Source organism: Hippopotamus amphibius, chromosome 17 (assembly GCF_030028045.1).
Source record: "Hippopotamus amphibius kiboko isolate mHipAmp2 chromosome 17, mHipAmp2.hap2, whole genome shotgun sequence".
Taxonomy (NCBI): domain Eukaryota; kingdom Metazoa; phylum Chordata; class Mammalia; order Artiodactyla; family Hippopotamidae; genus Hippopotamus; species Hippopotamus amphibius.
Genome location: NC_080202.1, coordinates 17,878,098 through 17,897,816, shown reverse-complemented (window position 1 = coordinate 17,897,816; position 19,719 = coordinate 17,878,098). Strand labels below are relative to the sequence as shown.

Genomic DNA, 19,719 nt, shown 5'->3' with positions numbered 1-19,719 from the left:
CTTGAGCCTGCCTTCACACAGTCTTCCTCCTGAGCTCCTGAAACATCTCGCATCCGTCCCAGTTATTCCATTCTACCTGATGATTTGGTAAGTATGTTCCTGCCTACGCTCCCCCACCAGACTCTCCGCCTTGCGCCCCACGCAAGGCCCCGATAGGAGCTCAGCAATCTACATGCCCAGGTAATAAACCCAGGGTGTCTCCCCAAAGGAGGGATCTTGCCAACTACGGGCTAAAACCGGCCCAAGCGCTCTCTTCCCAGAAATTCTCCTCAGCTGCCGTCAGGGGCCGGAGGGGGCGAGGCCGTTTCCCGGATGCAGTGGAATGAGCCTGCGGCGCACCCTGGGGCTCCGGATCCTGGCACATTCCAGGCGGGCATCTGCCCCGGGAGCGCGGCGGCGCGACTGCCCACAGCCCAGCGGGAAGCACTGAGGGCCCGGGGGGAACGCCGCTTCCGCCGGAACCTTTCTACTTGAAAGGCCGGGCGCTTTTGGGCGAAGCACGCAGGAGCCGGAAGTCAGTGGAGGAAGACTGGAGCGTGGGAACCTACTGCTTTCACGTGGAGGATGAGCGTCCCTAGTCTCCTCTTGGCGGGAGGTAGGGTGAATCTCCCGTCTACCTGGAACGCCAGGCCCTGGAGCATTCCCGCCTCAGGTCCCGTGTCCAGGTCTCCCTCTTGGAGTCTCCGCTGAGTTGACGGGGCGGTTGTGGTCGCCGAGCCCAGGCGCGATGATGCTTCCTTCCCTGGGTCAGGGGTCCACGAGGGTGGAGGGTTCAGAGTCTGACGGCTGCTTGCTTATTTCTGGATTCGTTATTGTCCTGTGGCCGCAGTGTCAGACTTTCCATTGGTCTTACAAAGTTGCACCTTATATGGTTTTTCTTGTTTGTAGAAATCATGTCATGGTAGAAATCTTGAAAAGTGTACAAAAGAAGATAAAAACCGCCCATAAATCTACCACTCAGCTAAAACATTTCTTATACACGTATAAAATTTGGTTGTTTTTTCCTTTCCTTTTCTTTTTTCCTTTTTTGTTTTGGCCCCGCCGTGGGCCCTGCGGGACCTTAATTCCCCCACCAGGGATCGAATCCTGGTTCTGGCAGTGAAAGTGCCAAGTCCTAACTACTGGACCGCCAGGGAATTCCCTAAAATTTAGGAACCAAATTTATTTGGTTCCACTGGATGAGAAAGAAACTACTGAAGATAAATATTGTTTAAAAGATCTATTAATTACAAAAAGATTTCTCAAAAGTTAAAAATTTCAAAAACGTTAAGCAGTTGAAATCATTTTTTAAGTACATACTTCCTGATGGACGTAAGATTTCTAGGTAGTAAAACTTATCCACAAAAATCAGAAGATATCTCTAATGGATATGATCCACTAGTTCTTAAATTATGGGAAAGTCAATGTCACTTTGCAAAGGCTCTGGTTCGGCCACAAGGAACACTAAAAGGAACTAAGACGTCTCAACTTATATTTTGCTAAAATTTCCTTTTAGGGAGGTGGCGATGTTTTCCAGTTCCATTAGGACCACCCTTATTCCAGGCCCTACATAGTTCCTGCTGTTGGAAAAAATCTACTGCACCAAAGAAAATTATTCCCCACGTTGATTTTTCTGATGAGAATGCAAAGGAGTCTGGAAAGGCACTTGACAAGCTCTTCTCTTCAGAACAGCAGGCTTCCATCTTGCATGTGTTGAATACAGCATCTAATAAAGAACTTGAAGCTTTCAAATTGCTTCATGGAAAGAAGTCCATCAATATTGTAGAGCACAGAGAAAAGTTTGGACCATTTCAGAATTTGGAGAGTTTAATGAATGTGCCCTTGTTCCAGTATAAAACCACCATTCAAGTTTGTAACTCCATTCTTAATCCAAAAACTGGAGGGAAAAAACAGAAGTTACAGGAAAATCGGCTCTTGAGAAAGCTCATCAAACCAGAAATAGGAAGAGAGAGACTTAAGGTATACCCTTTTTCTTTATGCCTCTTATACTGCCTAAATACTTGAGAACCTACTATGCAAAGCACTATTCTGGGCACCAAGACAGGGTCCTTCAGGCAGGTTATAATTTAGTTGGTGGACCCAGGGATACACACATAAATAGATAATCTATTATATTGTTATTCTCAACAAATGGAGATGTATAGGTGGTAAATTGGCAGTTTAGAGGACAGAACTGTGGGTTGGGAAATGTTTACTAGAAGAACTCAGCCTGGAGCATGGATAGAGAATTAGGCTAGCAGGAAGAGGAAGGCGTTTTAGGAAGAAAGGAGAGTTGATGTGGAGAAGTAGGTCTGTGCAAGACATTTAGGAGGAATGTTGAGAAGATATCTGGCGGTCTTCCTAGGCCCCTCCTTTATCCCACATATTAATTCTACTCCTATTACTTCTGACCTGTTTCTTGTGCTTCTTCACTGTGACTTAGATTCTTAGTACTCTGTCATGTAGCAGGTACCTAACACAAATCCCTACCTCTCCCGTCCACCTTCCACACAGCTGTCTGTGATCTTTCTGAAATGTAAATCTCATGTTACAGCTAAATGTTATATGCTTTGGTGGCTCCCAGTAGCTGTCAGGATAAAGGAAGTTACCTTTTTGCAGAAGTCTGCCTACCCCTCCACTCTTTTCCCACTTGAACTCTTGATTCTGCTGCCTGAGTGAGAGGTGTCAGCCTATATTTGCAGACATCTGTGTGAAATAACTTCCTATTTATCGTCTTACTCATTCTCCTCGTCCTCCAATAAGTCTTCCTGGCCATTTCTCCTCTCTACAGTGTAACTTGTATGGTGGCATTTCTTATAATATATGGTTATGTCCTTTGTTTCCCAGTATCTAGCCTATTTTGAGCTAGGTGCTGAGAACAAGTTGTTTGTAAACTGACTGCTACTGGTTACCTTTTAATAATAGTTACTCTTTAATAATTCTTAGTTCATAGACTGTAAATATATTTCTGTTACACAAACTAATTTGGATTTCTGAGTCTGTATCTTAATTTTGGGTCTGTTAAAATGTTTACACTTGTAATTAAACCAGCCTTTTTTGTTTTAGGCAGTTAATAGTATTGTATCCATTGTTTCTGGTACTCGAAGAATTGCCTGGGCTCACCTAGATCATAAATTGGCAGTGCTGGACTGGCAGCAAATTGAATATTGCCAACTGATGAAAGGAACATACCTATCATCTGTCTATTTAGAGGAGGTAAGGCAGTTGCATCTTCAAATCCCTGCCTGATGGAGCTCCTTGTGTAGTCTCTTAGTCCTAAAAGGAATGAAATAAAATAGTAAGGATGGATTTTCTTTTGCTACTTATTACTCACCCATTTCTATTATGCTTTCCATCACTTACGATTTTTTAAACATTGAATCATTTATTTCAAGAAATGCCTTATGAATCAAAGGGAGAGCCTGAGAAAATCAGTGGTATATTATTCTAAATGTTAAGAAACTTCATCACCATATTTATAAACCTTATTCTTCAAACGCTATTATTATCTCATTTGAGTCTTCAAAACCTGGTGAGATGGGCAGTAATGATCACCCTGATTATATCTGTGGAAACTGGTTCAACCAAGCAGCTGATGGGATTAGTCAGTTGCAGAGGTGATTGATCCTAGGCTAGTTATTCCAACCCTATACTCTACCCTAAAATTTTTTAAAAGGTAAATAAGACAGTTTTGTCTAATCTTAAAACCAATATAGACTTTAGGACTTATGAAGCCCATTGTACTGATGAAGAAACTAATAATTAGGAGGATTAACTGACTTGTCTTAGCTCAGCTTGTTCCTGCTAGAACCACGCCCAGAACTTGGCTGCTCTGACTTCTTCATAAAATGATTTTTCAGTTACTTCAAAACTGTCAATAGCAATATAATGTAAGTTATGTATTTAAAAAAATAGAAGTGGGGGCAAAGAGGGGGCCCAAACAATAAAACTTAATGAATTATTTCTGTTCACTTATTTTTTCTTTTTCTTCCCCCCCCAAAGATTTCTTCAGTCATTTCAAAGATGCCTAAAGCTGACTTCTATGTCCTGGAAAAAACAGGGCCTTCATTTCAGAACTCATCTCTGTTTCCGATAGTGTTACATTTTCACATTACAGAAGCCATGCTGTATGCCTTGCTGAATACAACTTTTGCCCAGGATGGCCATCATCAGGTGCTGAGCATGAACCGAAATGCAGTGGGGAAGCACTTTGAACTGATGCTTGGTGACACACGGACTAGCGGGAAAGAGGTAGTGAAGCAGCTCCTCTCAGAGTCTGTACTGAAAGGAGAGCCTCGGGTATTCTTCCCACCAGATAAGATAGTCCGCTACAGACAGATGTTTTCATCTACTGAACAATACAGAGTAGAAGAGTTATATGATTCATTATTACAAGCTATTGCCTTCTATGAATTGGCAGTGTTTAATACTGAATCGTAAAATTCTGAGGTCAGTACATGTTCTTAATTTATATTTATTAGCTCTGAAGTTGTAAAACCAGCTGTTTCGAACATCCATGTTAATGGAGAAGAAAACATAAGTTTGAGTGTATTTAGATGTTTAAAGTCAGACTTTTGGCTACTGAATGGTTTACACAATAATAAACCAAGGCGAAATCAATAAATATGAGATCCTGTGCCTTTTGGGTTGAAGTGTTAAAAAATAAGATGTTCCCTCAACATCCAAAACAAGAAACAAAGTTATCTTCCTTAAAAGGCAAATGCCATCTGCACTGAAGGACTTGCATTATCATCGTGTTGTTAAAATAGGGAATAATGAGTTTTCTGGATGGTGTTCACTATGGGAATAAAGCTAAATATAATTGATCACACAACTTGTGGAATCCTCGTCTTACTCTGTAAGTACAATGTGGCTTGATGCACTGCCTCTAAAAGGCAGGTTTCATCGGCTCAATCCATTAAGCCCAGAACAAACAGGCTTGGTTTAATAGGCTCTTTTTTCTTGGCTGCGCCACATGGAACGCAGTATCTTAGTTTCCAGGCCAGGGATCAAACCCGTGCCCCCTGCAGTGGAAGTGCAGTCTTAACCACTGGACCACCAGGGAAGCCCAATAGGCTCATTTTTTTTTTTTAATAAATTTATTTATTTACTTATTGGCTGTGTTGGGTGTCTGCTGCTACACACAGGCTTTCTCTAGTTGCGATGAGCGGGGGCTACTCTTTGTTGTGATGCGCAGGCTTCTCATTGCGGTGGCTTCTCTTGTTGTGGAGCACAGGCTCCAGGCACACGGGCTTCAGTAGTTGCGGCACATGGGCTCAATAGTTGTGGCTCTCAGGCTTAGTTGCTCCACAGCATGTGGAATCTTCCTGGAGCAGGGCTTGAACCCGGGTCTCCTGCACTGGCAGGCGGATTCTTAACCACTGAGCCACTAGGAAGTCCTAATAGGCTCATTTTTAAACTTTGCAATATTTTACTTAACAGACCATCTTTTGAAAAAAGGAGCCCTTACCTTTTTCCTCCACATTTCTCCATTTTCCATTATTATTCGTCTTGGTTCAGGCCCTCATTATATCTCACCTATACTGAACCCAAGTCTCTCTGATGTCAAAGCATTGTCTTTTCTTTCCTTTAATCTAAAAGTGAAGTATACTTGTTGGAAAAAAAATATTCAAGTAATCAAAAACCTATAAAATACATGGAAGCCCTCCCTTTCAGCATCTCCAACTTCCTGGGCAGTTTGATGTACACTCTAGACTTGTGGGCATGCACATGTAAATCTTTACATATGTGACTATACATAAGCATCTCTACCTTGGAGCTGTTGTAGATACCTCCAAGTACATGTCTAAAATCATTCTCTTTCCTCCAGACCACCTCATTTGCCATTGTTTTATACTTTAGTAAACAGTTTCACGAACCATTCAATTGTTCATGCCAGATGTGTGGCATTCTACTTCTCACATATTTCTGGAAGTAGCTGTAGTGAAAATGTGTCCAAGTTAGACATTTACAGGATAAGATGCTAAGTACAGAGAAGTCCTCAAAATTTGGTTACTTTTATCACAAAAGACAACCTTAAGTCTTACAGGATTTTATCACCTTTAAGAATTGAGAAAATATTCCCCGAATTATGTTAAACCTTAAAAAAAAAGATATTAACTGTGTCCCTATTAGGGAGGAAGATACCCTCATTATTTCTTGGGTTTTGATCATTTAAATATAATTCTATGGCATTACTTTACTTTGGTTCCTCAATTGATGAGAATTACCAGAACGTTGTAACAATTAAAGACCAAATTAACTGGTAAATGCTTTACAGGTAGTGGACTCTTGCATTCGGTAGAAAAAAATAAACCTATATACTTAAAAAAAATGTCTTAGATCTTATTCTCTCTTTTGTACAGGGACAAAACCTATAAGATATATAGCCTATGTCCAAGCCTATACAGTATCCATATTTACCCAGATGATTACATCTGGATCTCTCATTTAAATGTTGCAGTCTTTTAGCTTTAGCCTTTAATTAAATCAACGTACTATCAATACAAGAAAAGGTAGGTTGAACAACAAAGAGGTAAAAACATTTTGTACACAGGTATACATCTATATTTTTCAACTGTATAAAATTAGGATCCTTACCTCTTGAGGTGAAAATGTAATTCACCAGATAATGTAACTGAAAATTAAGCTAATATATAATATAAACACTTGAAATAGGAAACTATTTTCAGATACATCTGATTATCTGATTGCAAAAATGGTTTTAAGTGAAATGTGGTATTTTAAAATCATGTAATTTAAAATATATACTGTCTCCAAAAATATAACCTTAAGTCGAAATGGCTATGTGTAGAAATCCTAGGGTAGAATCCATTTTTGTTACAGTTTAAATGAATAGCAGTTTGTCTAAAATATTTATATTATCATTAATATCTTTGTGAAATAAAACATCAATGATATAAAAATACAAGAAAAATGTACAAGACAAATGATTTGTCAGAATATACAAGATACCACATTTGTATGGTTGCTAAAAAAGATTTATGAAAACTACAATTCATAATCTTGATTTCATCTTGTCAGTTTCAGTGATTCACATGGTAAAATATGCTGGCTGAGTACACTAAAAATAATTTTATCAGGAAGATCTTACTTTTTGAAAAATGATACATAATTTCTTTCCTAGGAAGTTTTCTTATGTATCACACATGCTATTCTGTATTTTGTATTATGTAAACTTATTTTTAAAAAAGATTATCACCTAGATAATTCACATTCACAACTTGACAGAGGACTGACACTTGGTTGGAGAGAGATGGATTAAGGGTCACAGGAAAAGGAAAAATTATGGATTAGTTTAACACTGAAGCACCTTTAGAAACATTTAGTGAACTCTATCTTCTAGAAACAGTTCACACATACAAAAATACTCCAACAAAGCTAAATCAGATAATACAAAAAAATTCAGAAAAAAGTACTACCGCAATTATAAATACAATTTGTAACTCAAATTTTTTCATTTTAAATATTTACACACTAATAAAAAATATACAAATAGTCTGTTTTAAATGTACATTAAGAGAAATAAACTCTTCCATGAAAATCAGTGTAAAAGTGTATCGTAAGGACCACATAAGAATTTGTACAAGCCATTATTAATGTAGAATATTAAGGGAAGCCAGCTGCCAAAGTGTTCATAGTCTCTTTTGAAATGTTAAGATGAATTCCTTCAAGATAGTGCAGGAATCTGTCAAAATTACAAGGAAAAATACAATTTAATATTAATAGTTCCATCAGATGAGAATATCAATCTTGAAATAGTTATGTAAAACGTTCTTTTTATAGAACCTTTACCTTCTTTTACTTTTTCCTTGTTCTTTTAGCTTCTCAGTCCTACAAATGTTTCGAAGAGTTGGCAAGTATTCGATTATACTAGCTTGTCTGTTACCCAGGTTCAGAAGAGATCGGCTAGAAAACACACTTCTGATGACTGCTATCCTCTTCCAAGCACTGCTGTAAATTAAAAGTAATACATTACCTTTTGATTTTTAATGCCCAATAAATATGCAACAATCCCAAACACAAGCAGCTTCAGGTCTCTGCTTCTCCCTGGTTCTGGTCTAGACCAGATTACCTGTATTCCAGATTAACTTTCTGTATCATTTTCAACACATCAATCACTCCCATACTGAACAGACTTTAATGGCTACCTGCTGTTTGCATAGCAAATCCAGAACCCCCCCCCACCCCGTTATCCAAGAGTCTCCCAAATCTAACCCCACCCCCCAATCTCTCATTATTTCTCTTCCCAGCAATCAGGCTGGTCTCCTTAACTGTCTCGTTACAAACTATATTATTAATATTAAGGGCTTACCATGATCAATAGAGCCCAGCATTTCAAAATTAGTAAGAGAAAGAAACAATTTCCCCTTTACCATTTATTATTAAAAAATGAAAAGTAAACAGAATGAGACTTACTCTAAATTAGCTGCTGACTGACTGAAGTGTACATTGTGGTGCTTTTGTGAAACATAAAGAGTAAGTTCTTTCGTTGGATCTCTTCCTAATTTCTTGCAGGAATTCAGGGAGGTTTCCAATGCTTTTGAAATAGCGGAAGAACATTTAGTAAAGCTGAGAGCCTCTACCGTTGCCTTTAGTTCTCCAGAGCTTTGAGCAGCCTGTCCATCATTGCTCTCGAGACTGAACTCATCACAGAGTCCACTTTTAACCTTCCCGTTTGTCCAAGCAAAATCATTACCAAATTCCCTTTGTTCCCTTGCATCAGTTAAAAGCGCATCTAAGAAGGACATGTTGTCCATGAACTCAGTGAGTGAATTTAAACAGTGAGAAACAAGGACAGAACATTTTTTTTCTGCTGGTGTTTTAGGAGGATGAGGAACAGACTCAATGTGTGACTCTAGACATTTGTTTAGTTTCTTTGCCTCTGGATTGCGTTCTTTATCTCTGGCTTTGCTTTCTTCTGAATTTGAAGATGCAGAGGAAAGGCTAATAAATTCATCAGAAAAGTCTAATTCGGTGTCAAATAAGTCACTATCATCTAAAATTACCATCTTTTTCTTATGTTTCTTTTTTTGTGACTTTTTCAATGGCTTCTCTCCTTCAGAAAGTTTCCTACCAAGACATTTCATATTTTTTGTTGCTGCACTGGTGTCCACACTTACTGGTGAACCAGAAAAGTTTTCTGTTTCTGGAATGATATCAACAGGTAATGGTAGAATGAACTCAAGATTACTATATAAGAAATCTACATTCCGCATTTGGAATTCTGTAAGAAGCTGGATGAGCTTATGCCATTCTTCTTTTGTCCTGATTTTGTGCTGAAAAACAATTTTAAGTAAAAAAATGTTATAATAGTACGTAGTCTGACATTTTTCTACCCATATGAATATCGTGTCATTCCTATCTATCTTCAAAGAATGACTTGCTACCCCTCATAACCTACCCTTCCTTAATATGCAAAAACAGTATGAATCTAAAAAATTAATTTAGACTGTTAATTTGAAAAAATAAATTCTCTAATAGTCAGTATACACCCTAATTTAATAATTAGAAGCTCATTCATTTCTAAATTCTAGAGCAATGCCTATGCATCATTTATCAAAGTGGTACAATGTGTTAAAATCAGACATCTGAAACCTATAGAAATTATTGGTAATTTTAAGTTAACCTTAAGATTCAAAAGATAGGAGTGAATGGTGGGAAGATGAAAAAGAACATTAATTTAAGATTCCAAACTAGGCATTAAAAATACCTTCAAAAATGAAAATAAGTCTTCAGATGGGGAAAAAATGTTCTTAAGGCCAAACAAGGTCTCAGCACAGCCTGTGTCACATTTGGGAAGGTCTGTTGGATGCCTTTTAGTATTTTTAGGGTTATTTTTGGAATCAGGGTCATCTTCAGAGCAAATAAGTTGTGCATTTCTGGTATTTCCTCCTGCAAAATTAGTAAAAGAAAACCTTAGCTCTCCATATTGTTATCAAATTGTAGCAAGCAATTATTTAAAATCCAAGATCCTTTGGCATTTTTTGGACCTAATGCTCATTTTGTCATTCTCCACATATGTATCTAATTCATAAAGAATACAATATAAACATTATTTCTACATAGGTGAAGTGGGGGTGGGGTATGGGGTGGGCTTACAAAACAATCCAACAGAAAAGAGTGCAAGGACTGAACAGGCAAGTCACAGAAGAAACACAAATATCGAACAAACTCATTAAAAGATGTACAGTTTTACCAATGATCATGGAAATTAAAAGAGATTCAATGCATATTTTAATGACAAACTGAAGATGACTTCAATGTCGCCTAGGAGGTAATGCTGAATTAAATTATGTTACTTCCACTTTATATTACGGAATAGTACATAGCTGTGAAAAAGAGAAGGCTAGAACTATAGGTAGTGACAATAAATTGTCAAGTAAAAAGGAGCAAATTGTTTAACTATATATAGTATTGGTTAATTTTGCTAAATAAGTAGGTAGCAATATTTGTATATGCATAGATAAAGGTCTAACAGTAGCTACCTTTAAGAAGTGGGGAAGATCTTTTACTTTTTACATTACATACTTCTGTACTGTTTGATTTCCAGTGAATGTATATCTGTATTTTTTGCTTGTTTGTTTCAAGACAGGAATGAAATGCATTTAAGATCTTCAAGAAAAGAAATAATGCTAAAGTTATTGGTATTCCATTTTATATGCAATAATATGGTGATAGTTATTAACAATTTTGTTTATAATAGGATATTTTCCATGTATTATTTATTATATTTACTTCTAAGAACAAGTTAAAACTGCCAGCTTAAATTGAATTAAATACTTTGAAAAAGAATAAGATATTAAATTTTGAACTGATAAGGGATTAATATTACAGAACTTCACCTTTTTAAAATTTACATATTTGTATATTTCCCAGAGCAGGATCTGTAACTACAGAACTGTGACTATGGAGCATGGAAACCACAAACTATGGACCTCTTCAGGGAAGGAACCATGTCTTATTCACATAAACACAGGATCTGGCGTGGAGGAAGTCCTCAGTAAATGTCTGTGACTTGAATTAGGTAACAATGACTGAAGATCGATATGAAATAAAGCATTTCTGAAATAATAGAGTTCTTAGGAACGACAGAATTATATAGGCTGTTAAAGAAGCTAAAAGGGAACTTACAATACAGTCATCTAAAAATAATTTACATCTGGAAAAATTACCAATACTTTCTTTGCTAAGTGAAAAAAGGAAGTTGCTAAATAATATAATTCCATTTGTTTATAAGAAATTATATGTTTATAAATGTACAAGTAACCATTTGTTCCAGGTTCAGTTTGTTTTACCCACATTTAATGCTTACAAACCTTTTCATCAACAAAGTTGATGTATGTATGTTTATTTTAATATTAACATGACACCTCAATGCTCAAAAATTTTATAATCTTTCAAATGTTTTGGTACAGCATATATTTTAATATAGGATCCCACTACAGAAATTTCTTTTATAATGAATCGACTTACGACAAAAAGATAATGGTCTTTCTTCTAAAAATCCACCTCCACTCCTAATCCAGAATTGTAAGTAAAGGATACTTTTTCGGATATCACAAGTATTTGCAGTTAGCAACGTTACAAAATCTTTTACATCAGTTCTAAAATTCTCAGTCAAGCAGATCATCTGTAGGTAGCTGGCAACATTTAGCTGAGAGAGAGGAAGAAAGAGAGAGAAGGGGGAAGGCCGGGGCAGGAAGGGGGAGAGAGAGAGTGAAGAAACAGTCAATTGCAGAGTTAACAGAAATACATCAATAACATATCAAAAAGTAAGCCAAACTTTGCTAAAAATCACAATATCCTAAGGTGTTATTGAGAATGACTGATCTAGAAAAATATAAAGGAATATGGTACCAAATTAAAAGCATTTACATATAGCTCTTTTATTAAGTATATATAGTCTGAGACAGCAAGGAAAATTTTATGCAAGATTCTCCAACCTGAATCCTGAAGGCAATTTTATTAAACCTCAAGAAAATCCCTTAGGATTAAATAACGGTACAACTCGGAACGTTTTACAGCCATTAAAGTGATAAATATGGATACTATAGTAGTACTGAAAAATACTATATAATTTTTGAAAACCAGGGTTGGAAAATTTTATTAATGAATGCATAAAAGAATAAATGTATGTAAACAAGAAATACATGAAAAAAGTTTAAATACATGTTATTTGTTGGCAGTAAATGAACCAAGTACACTTTTTCATTTTATTTATTGTACAATTAATATTGCTATAGTTTTTATAAAACAACAAAATATGTACAGTCTCTTCCCATTGTTGTTTATGGAAAGCTTTTTATCTTGAAAAGCTAAAACATATAAAATTATACTCACATTTCACAGATTTTACAAGACCACTAGCATTTTTACATTATAGTAAATAAGACAATTGAAAAAAAATTTCCCCTATGATATCTTTGACTTTATACATACATATTATTCCTGCACACATCTGGGACTTCTGCTTCCCACAGACTGGGAATTCTGCTTTCAATAACAAAGGAGTACCTACTATCAGACATACCTTACCATTTATAATAACTATAAATTCTCTAATCAACTATAAAAAATAAAAAAAGCCAACTACCTGAATGAACAAGAGAGTAACCAAAGGCAGAAGAAAATGAAAGGAAAATCAACACTTGGACAAATGAAAAGGCCATGGGTAAATCCCCACCACACCTTTTAAAACTGATTTTTGACTGAGTGCAGGCTACAGCAGTGGTAGCTGAAAATCAATATAAATCACCAAACCAGAAGTACAAAAGAACTTCCCTGGTGGCGCAGTGGTTAAGAACCTGCCTGCCAATGCAGGGGACACAGGTTTGATCCCTGCTGGGGAAGATCCCACATGCCTCGGAGCAACTAATCCGGTGCGCCACGGCTACTGAAGCCCGCGCACCTAAAGCCCATGCTCCTCAACGAAGAAGAGTAGCCCCCAGCTTGCCGCAACTAGAGAAAGCCCACGTGCAGCAACAAAGCCCCAATGCAGCCAAAGTAAATAATTTAAAAAAAAAAGTACAAATAAAAAACTGGGGGCGGTCAGGGAGGAAACAGCACACCTCAGTGACATGTGGGACAATGTAAAATATCTAACCTACCTGCAAGTAAATCCCCAGAAAGGATAGAGAAAATGAAAATAAAATAAATTTGAAAAAATAAGCCTAAAAACTTCTCTTATTGGAGGAATGATATATAATTAAGGGTTACGGATATCCAAGAACCACAAGCAGCATAAATATGAAGAAAAATAATACCTAGGAACAGCACAAGCAAATGGATGAAAACCAAAGTTAGAGTATCTTGAAAGCATCTGGAAGAAAATGACACATTACATATGAGGCAAATAAGTAAATAAAAAAATTTTTAAACTGCTGACATAACAGAAACAGTGGTGACCAAAAAACAATGAAATGACATGTTTAAAGTACTGATGGAAAAACTGAAAGAATTCTAATATAATCCACTGCCAGCAGACCTGGTCTATAAGAATTACTAATGGAGTTCTTCAGGCTGAAGAGAAACAAAACCAAAGAAAAACTCAGATCTTCATAAAGAAATGAAGAACATCAAAAATTATAAGTATAGGGACTTCCTAGGTGGTGCAGTGGGTAAGAATCCGCCTGCCAATGCAGGGGACACGGGTGCGAGCCCTGCCCTGGAAGATTCCACGTGCCACGGAGCAACTAAGCCTGTGCGCCACAACTACTGAGCCTGCGCTCTAGAGCCCGTGAGCCACAACTATTGAGCCCATGTGCTGCAACTACTGAAACCCACGCGCCTAGAGCCCATGCTCTGCAACGAGAGGCCACCGCAATGAGAAGCCCGTGCACCACAATGAAGAGTAGCCCCTGCTCGACACAACTAGAGAAAGCCCGTGTGCAGCAACGAAGACCCAACACAGCCAATAAAATAAATAAATAAAATAATAAATTTATTAAAAAAATTATAAGTATATAGGTAGAGGGTGGCAGGGAGTCGCAGGAGGGAGGGGATCTGGGGATATATGTATAAATACAGCTGATTCACTTTGGTGTACCTCAAAAACTGGCACAAGAGTGTAAAGCAATTATATTCCAATAAAGAGCTAAGAAAAAACCCCAAAACAAACAAGTATATAGGTAAACATAAACTCAACTTTTTACCCTTTTAATTTCTTTAAAACATATATGACTGGCTAAAGCAAAAAATAGAGCATTGTACCGAGTTTATAATGGTGTGAACATAAAACACTTGAAAATTAAAGCATAAAAGATAGAGGGATGGTAAATGGACTTATATTTCTACAAGGTTCTTAGATTCTCTGTGAATTAGTATAATATTATGAAAACCTATGAATGCATATTTTAATCTCTAAAGAAACTAGTAAAAAAAAAAGTCCTAACCCATCTCACGTGGCCTGGAAACTACATACCAATGTCCTTTATGAATGTAGATACAAAAATTCATAACAAAATACGAGCAAATCAAATCCAGAAGTATATAAAGGACATGATGCATCATGGCCATATTATCCTAAGAATGCGAGTTGGGTCTGACATTAAAATAATCAATCGGTCCATGTCATCCACCACATTAGTAGAATCAAAAAGATAAACCACACAATCCTCTCAAAAGATGGAGAAAAAGTATTTGACAAAATTCAACACCATTCACAATAAAAACTCTCACCTAACTGATAAAGAGCAGCTATGAAAATGTAAAGCAAATACCACGCGTGATGGTGAAAGAGTGACTGCCTTCACCCCAACATTAGGAACAAGTTAGAGATGCCACTCTAAATTCTATTTAATACTGCAGATATGTTGGCACCAGCCGCTAGAATATGGCAAAAAGAAATGACAGATTGGAAAGGAAGAAACAAAAGTGGAAGAAACAAAAGTGGTTTTAATCGATATGACCATCAACATAGAAAATTCTAAGGATCTACTATTAGAACTAACAAATTAGTTTAGTAAGGTCATACGATACAAAAATCAATTGTATTTTTATATACTAGCAAAAAACAACTGAAAATTGAAATATTTTGTTTGGCCACATGGCGTGGCTTGCGGGATCTTAGTTCCCCAACCAGGGACTGAACCCAGACTCTCTGCAGCGCAAGCGCAAAGTCCTAACCAGTGGACCGCCAGGGAGTTCCCTGGAAACTGAAATCTTAAAACACCATTTACTATAACATCAAAAACCATTAAATACTTAGGACTAAATTTATCAAAATATGTGCAAGGTCTGTACAACGAAAATGACAAATCATTGCTGAAAGAAACTAACCCCTTCTCCTAATAAATAAACTGTTCATGAATCAAAAACTTCAGTATTGTTAAAATGTCAGAGCTCCTGAAATGGATGCATAGATTCAATGCAATTCCCATCAAAACACCAAAATAAACTGTAAAAACTGACAAGCGGCTTCTAAAATTAAGAGAAACTAATGACATGTGATAGCCAAAACAATTTTACAAAGGAACAAAGTGGGAGGACTTATTTTACTTGATTACAAGACTTGCAAAAGAGCTATAGTAATCAAGACAATGTCATATTTTTGCATGGACAAAGAGAACAGAATAAGACTGCATACACAGTCTATTGATATATGACAAAACTGAAAAGTACTTCAATAGAAAAAAAGACTTTCAACAAACAGTGCTGGAACAACTGGATATCTATTGGGAAAACAAATGAATCATACATCTTACCTCATATTACATACCAACTTTACACTTAAAAGATCAAAGATCTATATCTGAGAGCTATAACTACAAAATTCCTAAGACAAAATCTTTGTAAGCTTAGGTTTGGTAAAGATTTCTGAAATAGGATACAAAAATCATAAAAGAAAAACTTGGTACACTGGACTTCATTAAAATTAAAAGCTTTAATTACTCTTTTTTAAAAAAAAGATAAGCCACAAACTGGGGAAAAATATCTACAAAACACATATCTAATACAAACTTGTACCAAACTATAAAAAGAACTGCTAAAATTCAATAAGAAGACAAACAACTGATTTAAAAAATGGGCAAAAGATTTGAACAGATACTTCACCAAAGAAGAAATACTGATGGCAAATGGAGACACGAAAAAGATGCTCAACATCATAAGTCATTTAGAAAATGCAAATTAAAACCACAAGGAGACACCAACACGTAATTATTAACATGAATAAAATCAAACAAATGGACAACTCCAAGTGCTGGTAAGTATGTGAAAGACAACTGGACTCTCATACATTGCTAGTGAGCATGCAAAATCATTGGAAAACTTCAGAAAATAGATTGTCAGGTTCTTACGTTAACTGGACCAACAATTACCTTTAAGTATTAAGTAAAATAAGTGGAAATACATGTCCAGACAAAGACCTCAATGTAAATATTCATAGCAGCTTTATTTATAATAGTTTAACTCTAAACAACCCAAATGTCTATCAATAGGTGAATATGATAGACATGTTCATATATGTAAGGTATATCCATACAATGGGATACTACTCATTAATAAAAACTAAAGAAACTGAACAAAAAATACTACACATAAGATTCTATTTACATGAAATTCTACAAATGGCAAAATTACAGTGACAGAAAACAGACTGGTAGTTGCCCGGGCCGAGGGGTTAGGACAAATGACAGAACACAACGGCACACAAGGGAACTTCTGGAAGCAATGAAGATGTTCTCTATCTTGATGGACATGTTCTGTAACTACATTTGTCAAAATTCATTGACCCATACACTTGAAGTGGGTGTATTTTACTGTATATAAATTATACTTCAAAGCTAATTAACAGAAAGCAAACATGCACACACACAGATGGATACCACTACCATGGCCAAAGTTAAAAAGACTGACAACAGTTGCCAGAATTCTCATGCACTGGAAACCTATTTGGCAGATTCTTAAAAAGCCAAACAAATTAAAATAACATAGTGCTTATGATTCAACATTTCCACTGATAGAACAGCAGGGATAAGTCTAAAAAACATAATGTTAAGTGAAAGAAACCAGATATAGAAGGATACATAATGCTTCCTATTATTTGAAATTTCAGAATAGACAAAACTAATCTGAGTTAACACACATTAAAATAGTGGTTGTCTCTGGTGGAGAGGGGAGTGCTGACTAAAAAGGGCCCAAGGGAACTTTTGGAGGTGATGGAAATGTTCCATATTTTGACTGGGTGATGGTTACACGCATGTATCTCTGTTCATATTTTCAATTTGTATACTTAAGTGCATTTTTTAACTGTATGTAAATTTCACCTCAATAAAACACTGGTTACTATGAAAAAGACCTAATGAACATTGGAGTCTAATAAAAATTTGAATCTGTGAATTTTGAAAAAAATATGTTTTAGAGTAAGAAAAGATAATTAGAAGTCTCCTAGGACTTCCCTGGTGGCACAGTGGTTAAGAATCCGCCTGCCAGTGCAGGGGACACGGGTTCAACCACTTGTCTGGGAAGACCCCACATGCAAGGAGCTACTAAGCCTGTGAGCCACAACTACTGAGCCCATGAGCCACAACTACTGAGCCTGCATGCTGCAACTACTGAAGCCCTCATGCCTAGAGCCCAGCTCTGCAACAAGAGAAGCCACCGCGATGAGAAGCCTGCGCACTGCAATGAAGAGTAGCCGCCACTCGCCTCAATTAGAGAAAGCCCTGGTGCAGCAGCAAAAGCACAACACAGCCAAAAATAAATTTAAGAAAAATAATAAAATTTTTAAAAATAAAATAAAAAAATAAAAAGTTTCCTAAAACTCAAAAATTTTAACATACCCCTTAGTAACCACATTTAAAAATTTAACTAAATTTTATAATAAACCACCTTTTATGTAATTGTGATATATAATTTAAGATCATCAAAATTCAAAACTTACCAGTGAAGGAGTGTTAAAATTAATTTCTTCAAAGCAGCCATCAAATATTAAACTAAATGTTGGATCTATAGGGAAAAAACATAGTTTTAAACTTTAAGACCACTAAGGTACTTTCTCTAGTCATACTTTTTCTATGAAAGTATTCTATTTCATCAGTAATGAAAATAAAATATCATGCAAATTATAAATCATTAAGGAACTGAATTTCTACCTTGACCTTTTAAACTATCATCTCACTTGTGATTAATATGATTTTTATCGATATTTCTAGAGTATAATCATTATCTATCAAATGGGCTATTAATTTCTAAGCAGAGTCTAACACAAACATTTTCCAACAGAAATCCATAGCAGAGAGAGACATTCTACTGAATATTTGCAATGACAAACATTAGAAAACAATATATAGGGAATATTATAATACAATACATAGGGAATTCCCTGGTTGTTCAGTAGTTAAGACTCCGAACTCCAAGTGCCCGGGTCTGATCCCTGCTCAGGGAACTAACTAAAGATCCTGCATGCTGCAACTAAAGATCCCACATGCCACAACAAAGATCCCACGTGCCATAACGAAGATCCGCACTTGGGAACGAAGATCCTGCGTGCGACAACTAAGACCCAGCACAGCCAAATAAATAAATAAATAAATAAATAAATAAAAATACAATATATAGAATGAAAAACATTGTATGAGATTTTAAAATTAAACATTGAATTCTAATTATAGGAAAAGGGGACCAATTCTGTTAGCCTGATGATGGCTTACTTCAGCTAAAATATGCAGTTAGTTCATACTGGAAACATTATCAGGGGCTAAGGAATGGCCAAGTTCAATATTAAGGAACTGCAGAAAGGTTGGGTTCCATTAAAAAATTCTGACCAGTAAATGAGGTTTGGTGATGTAATTATAGGTATGAGGACGAGATAAAGAGAAAGATCTGTTATTTTCCTTACCAAAACCCCTTCACTGGCTTGTCTACATTAAAGGCTATTGTTGGCTTCCTAAATATCTAACATCCAACACAGTGATTCAAAGTTGTGCCCATTTTTAAAGTCATTTCTATTTGCAAGGTAGTGTATTAATTTTAATAATTACTCAAGGCTGCAAATCAGTTGTAAATTTGAATAATTCTTAGTTTAAAAATGATCTAGAAGCCTCCTCACTTTAGGAAAAAAAACAGACTTAATTTACCAGCAGACTTCTAAAGGAACATATCTAACTAACATTAGAAGCTTTCCCCAAATATTTTAACCAAAAGTAGTTAACTGTAAAATCACTGGTTACCTACCACTTGTCGTAAGGATGACAGGTCTTTTGGTGGTTGCCATGAATGTTTTGATTGCATTCAAAAACCCAGCATCTTCTTCAAAAATAACATCAACCTAAGAACAAATGGTTATTAGAATATTAATGCAGTGAATAACAATACACTTATTGGATATCAGTTATGTATACATAGTAGATACACTACGTCTGTTAGAGATAAAATTTATGAATTTGTGAACAGCATGACTTCACACCACGCTGAAAGCTTACAATGTCTTATACTACTAAAAGAGTAAAAAAGTTATCAAAGATTAAAACCAAAAGAATGCAGTCACCTATAACTGGATAAGTATGGGTCAGAATAATTTCTACAAACACTAAACAGTAATTGAACTGTATTAATCACATTCCTGAAAAATTCTTCTATGGTTGACAGTTTCATTTACTTTAATTTCAAATAGATACAATTATTCCTAACTTTCTTGGCTATTTTACAGTCCTTTATAGTGAGACATACAGTAATCTTTAGAATAAGTTTTTATCAGGAGATATCACAAATGTATGC

General features: G+C 36.1%; 2 protein-coding genes across 7 annotated transcripts in view; one reads left to right on the top strand and one right to left on the bottom strand.

Annotated features, from left to right (window-relative positions):
- Positions 1 to 93: 93 nt before the first annotated feature.
- Positions 94 to 4,813, top strand: TEFM (transcription elongation factor, mitochondrial). The gene is given in 8 exon segments (XM_057715815.1): positions 94 to 138; positions 141 to 386; positions 388 to 471; positions 473 to 538; positions 541 to 595; positions 1,496 to 1,959; positions 3,046 to 3,195; positions 3,982 to 4,813. Coding segments are annotated over 8 exon segments (1,548 nt in total). The 3' UTR covers positions 4,420 to 4,813.
- Positions 4,814 to 6,423: 1,610 nt separating this feature from the next.
- Positions 6,424 to 19,719, bottom strand: part of ATAD5 (ATPase family AAA domain containing 5) — a 45,321-nt gene continuing 32,025 nt past the window's right edge. For 4 of the 6 annotated variants that reach the window (XM_057715811.1, XM_057715812.1, XM_057715809.1 and 1 more), the window contains 7 exons: positions 19,177 to 19,270; positions 17,885 to 17,949; positions 11,476 to 11,656; positions 9,713 to 9,894; positions 8,419 to 9,278; positions 7,795 to 7,953; positions 6,424 to 7,687 (listed from right to left, as the gene is read on the bottom strand). In XM_057715811.1, coding sequence (XP_057571794.1) covers positions 7,609 to 7,687; positions 7,795 to 7,953; positions 8,419 to 9,278; positions 9,713 to 9,894; positions 11,476 to 11,656; positions 17,885 to 17,949; positions 19,177 to 19,270 — 1,620 coding nt within the window. In that variant the 3' untranslated portion in view covers positions 6,424 to 7,608. Of the gene's footprint in view, positions 7,688 to 7,794; positions 7,954 to 8,418; positions 9,279 to 9,712; positions 9,895 to 10,487; positions 10,615 to 11,475; positions 11,657 to 17,884; positions 17,950 to 19,176; positions 19,271 to 19,719 lie in introns of those variants that run through there. The other 2 variants (XM_057715810.1, XR_009049998.1) reach the window with 2 other exon arrangements.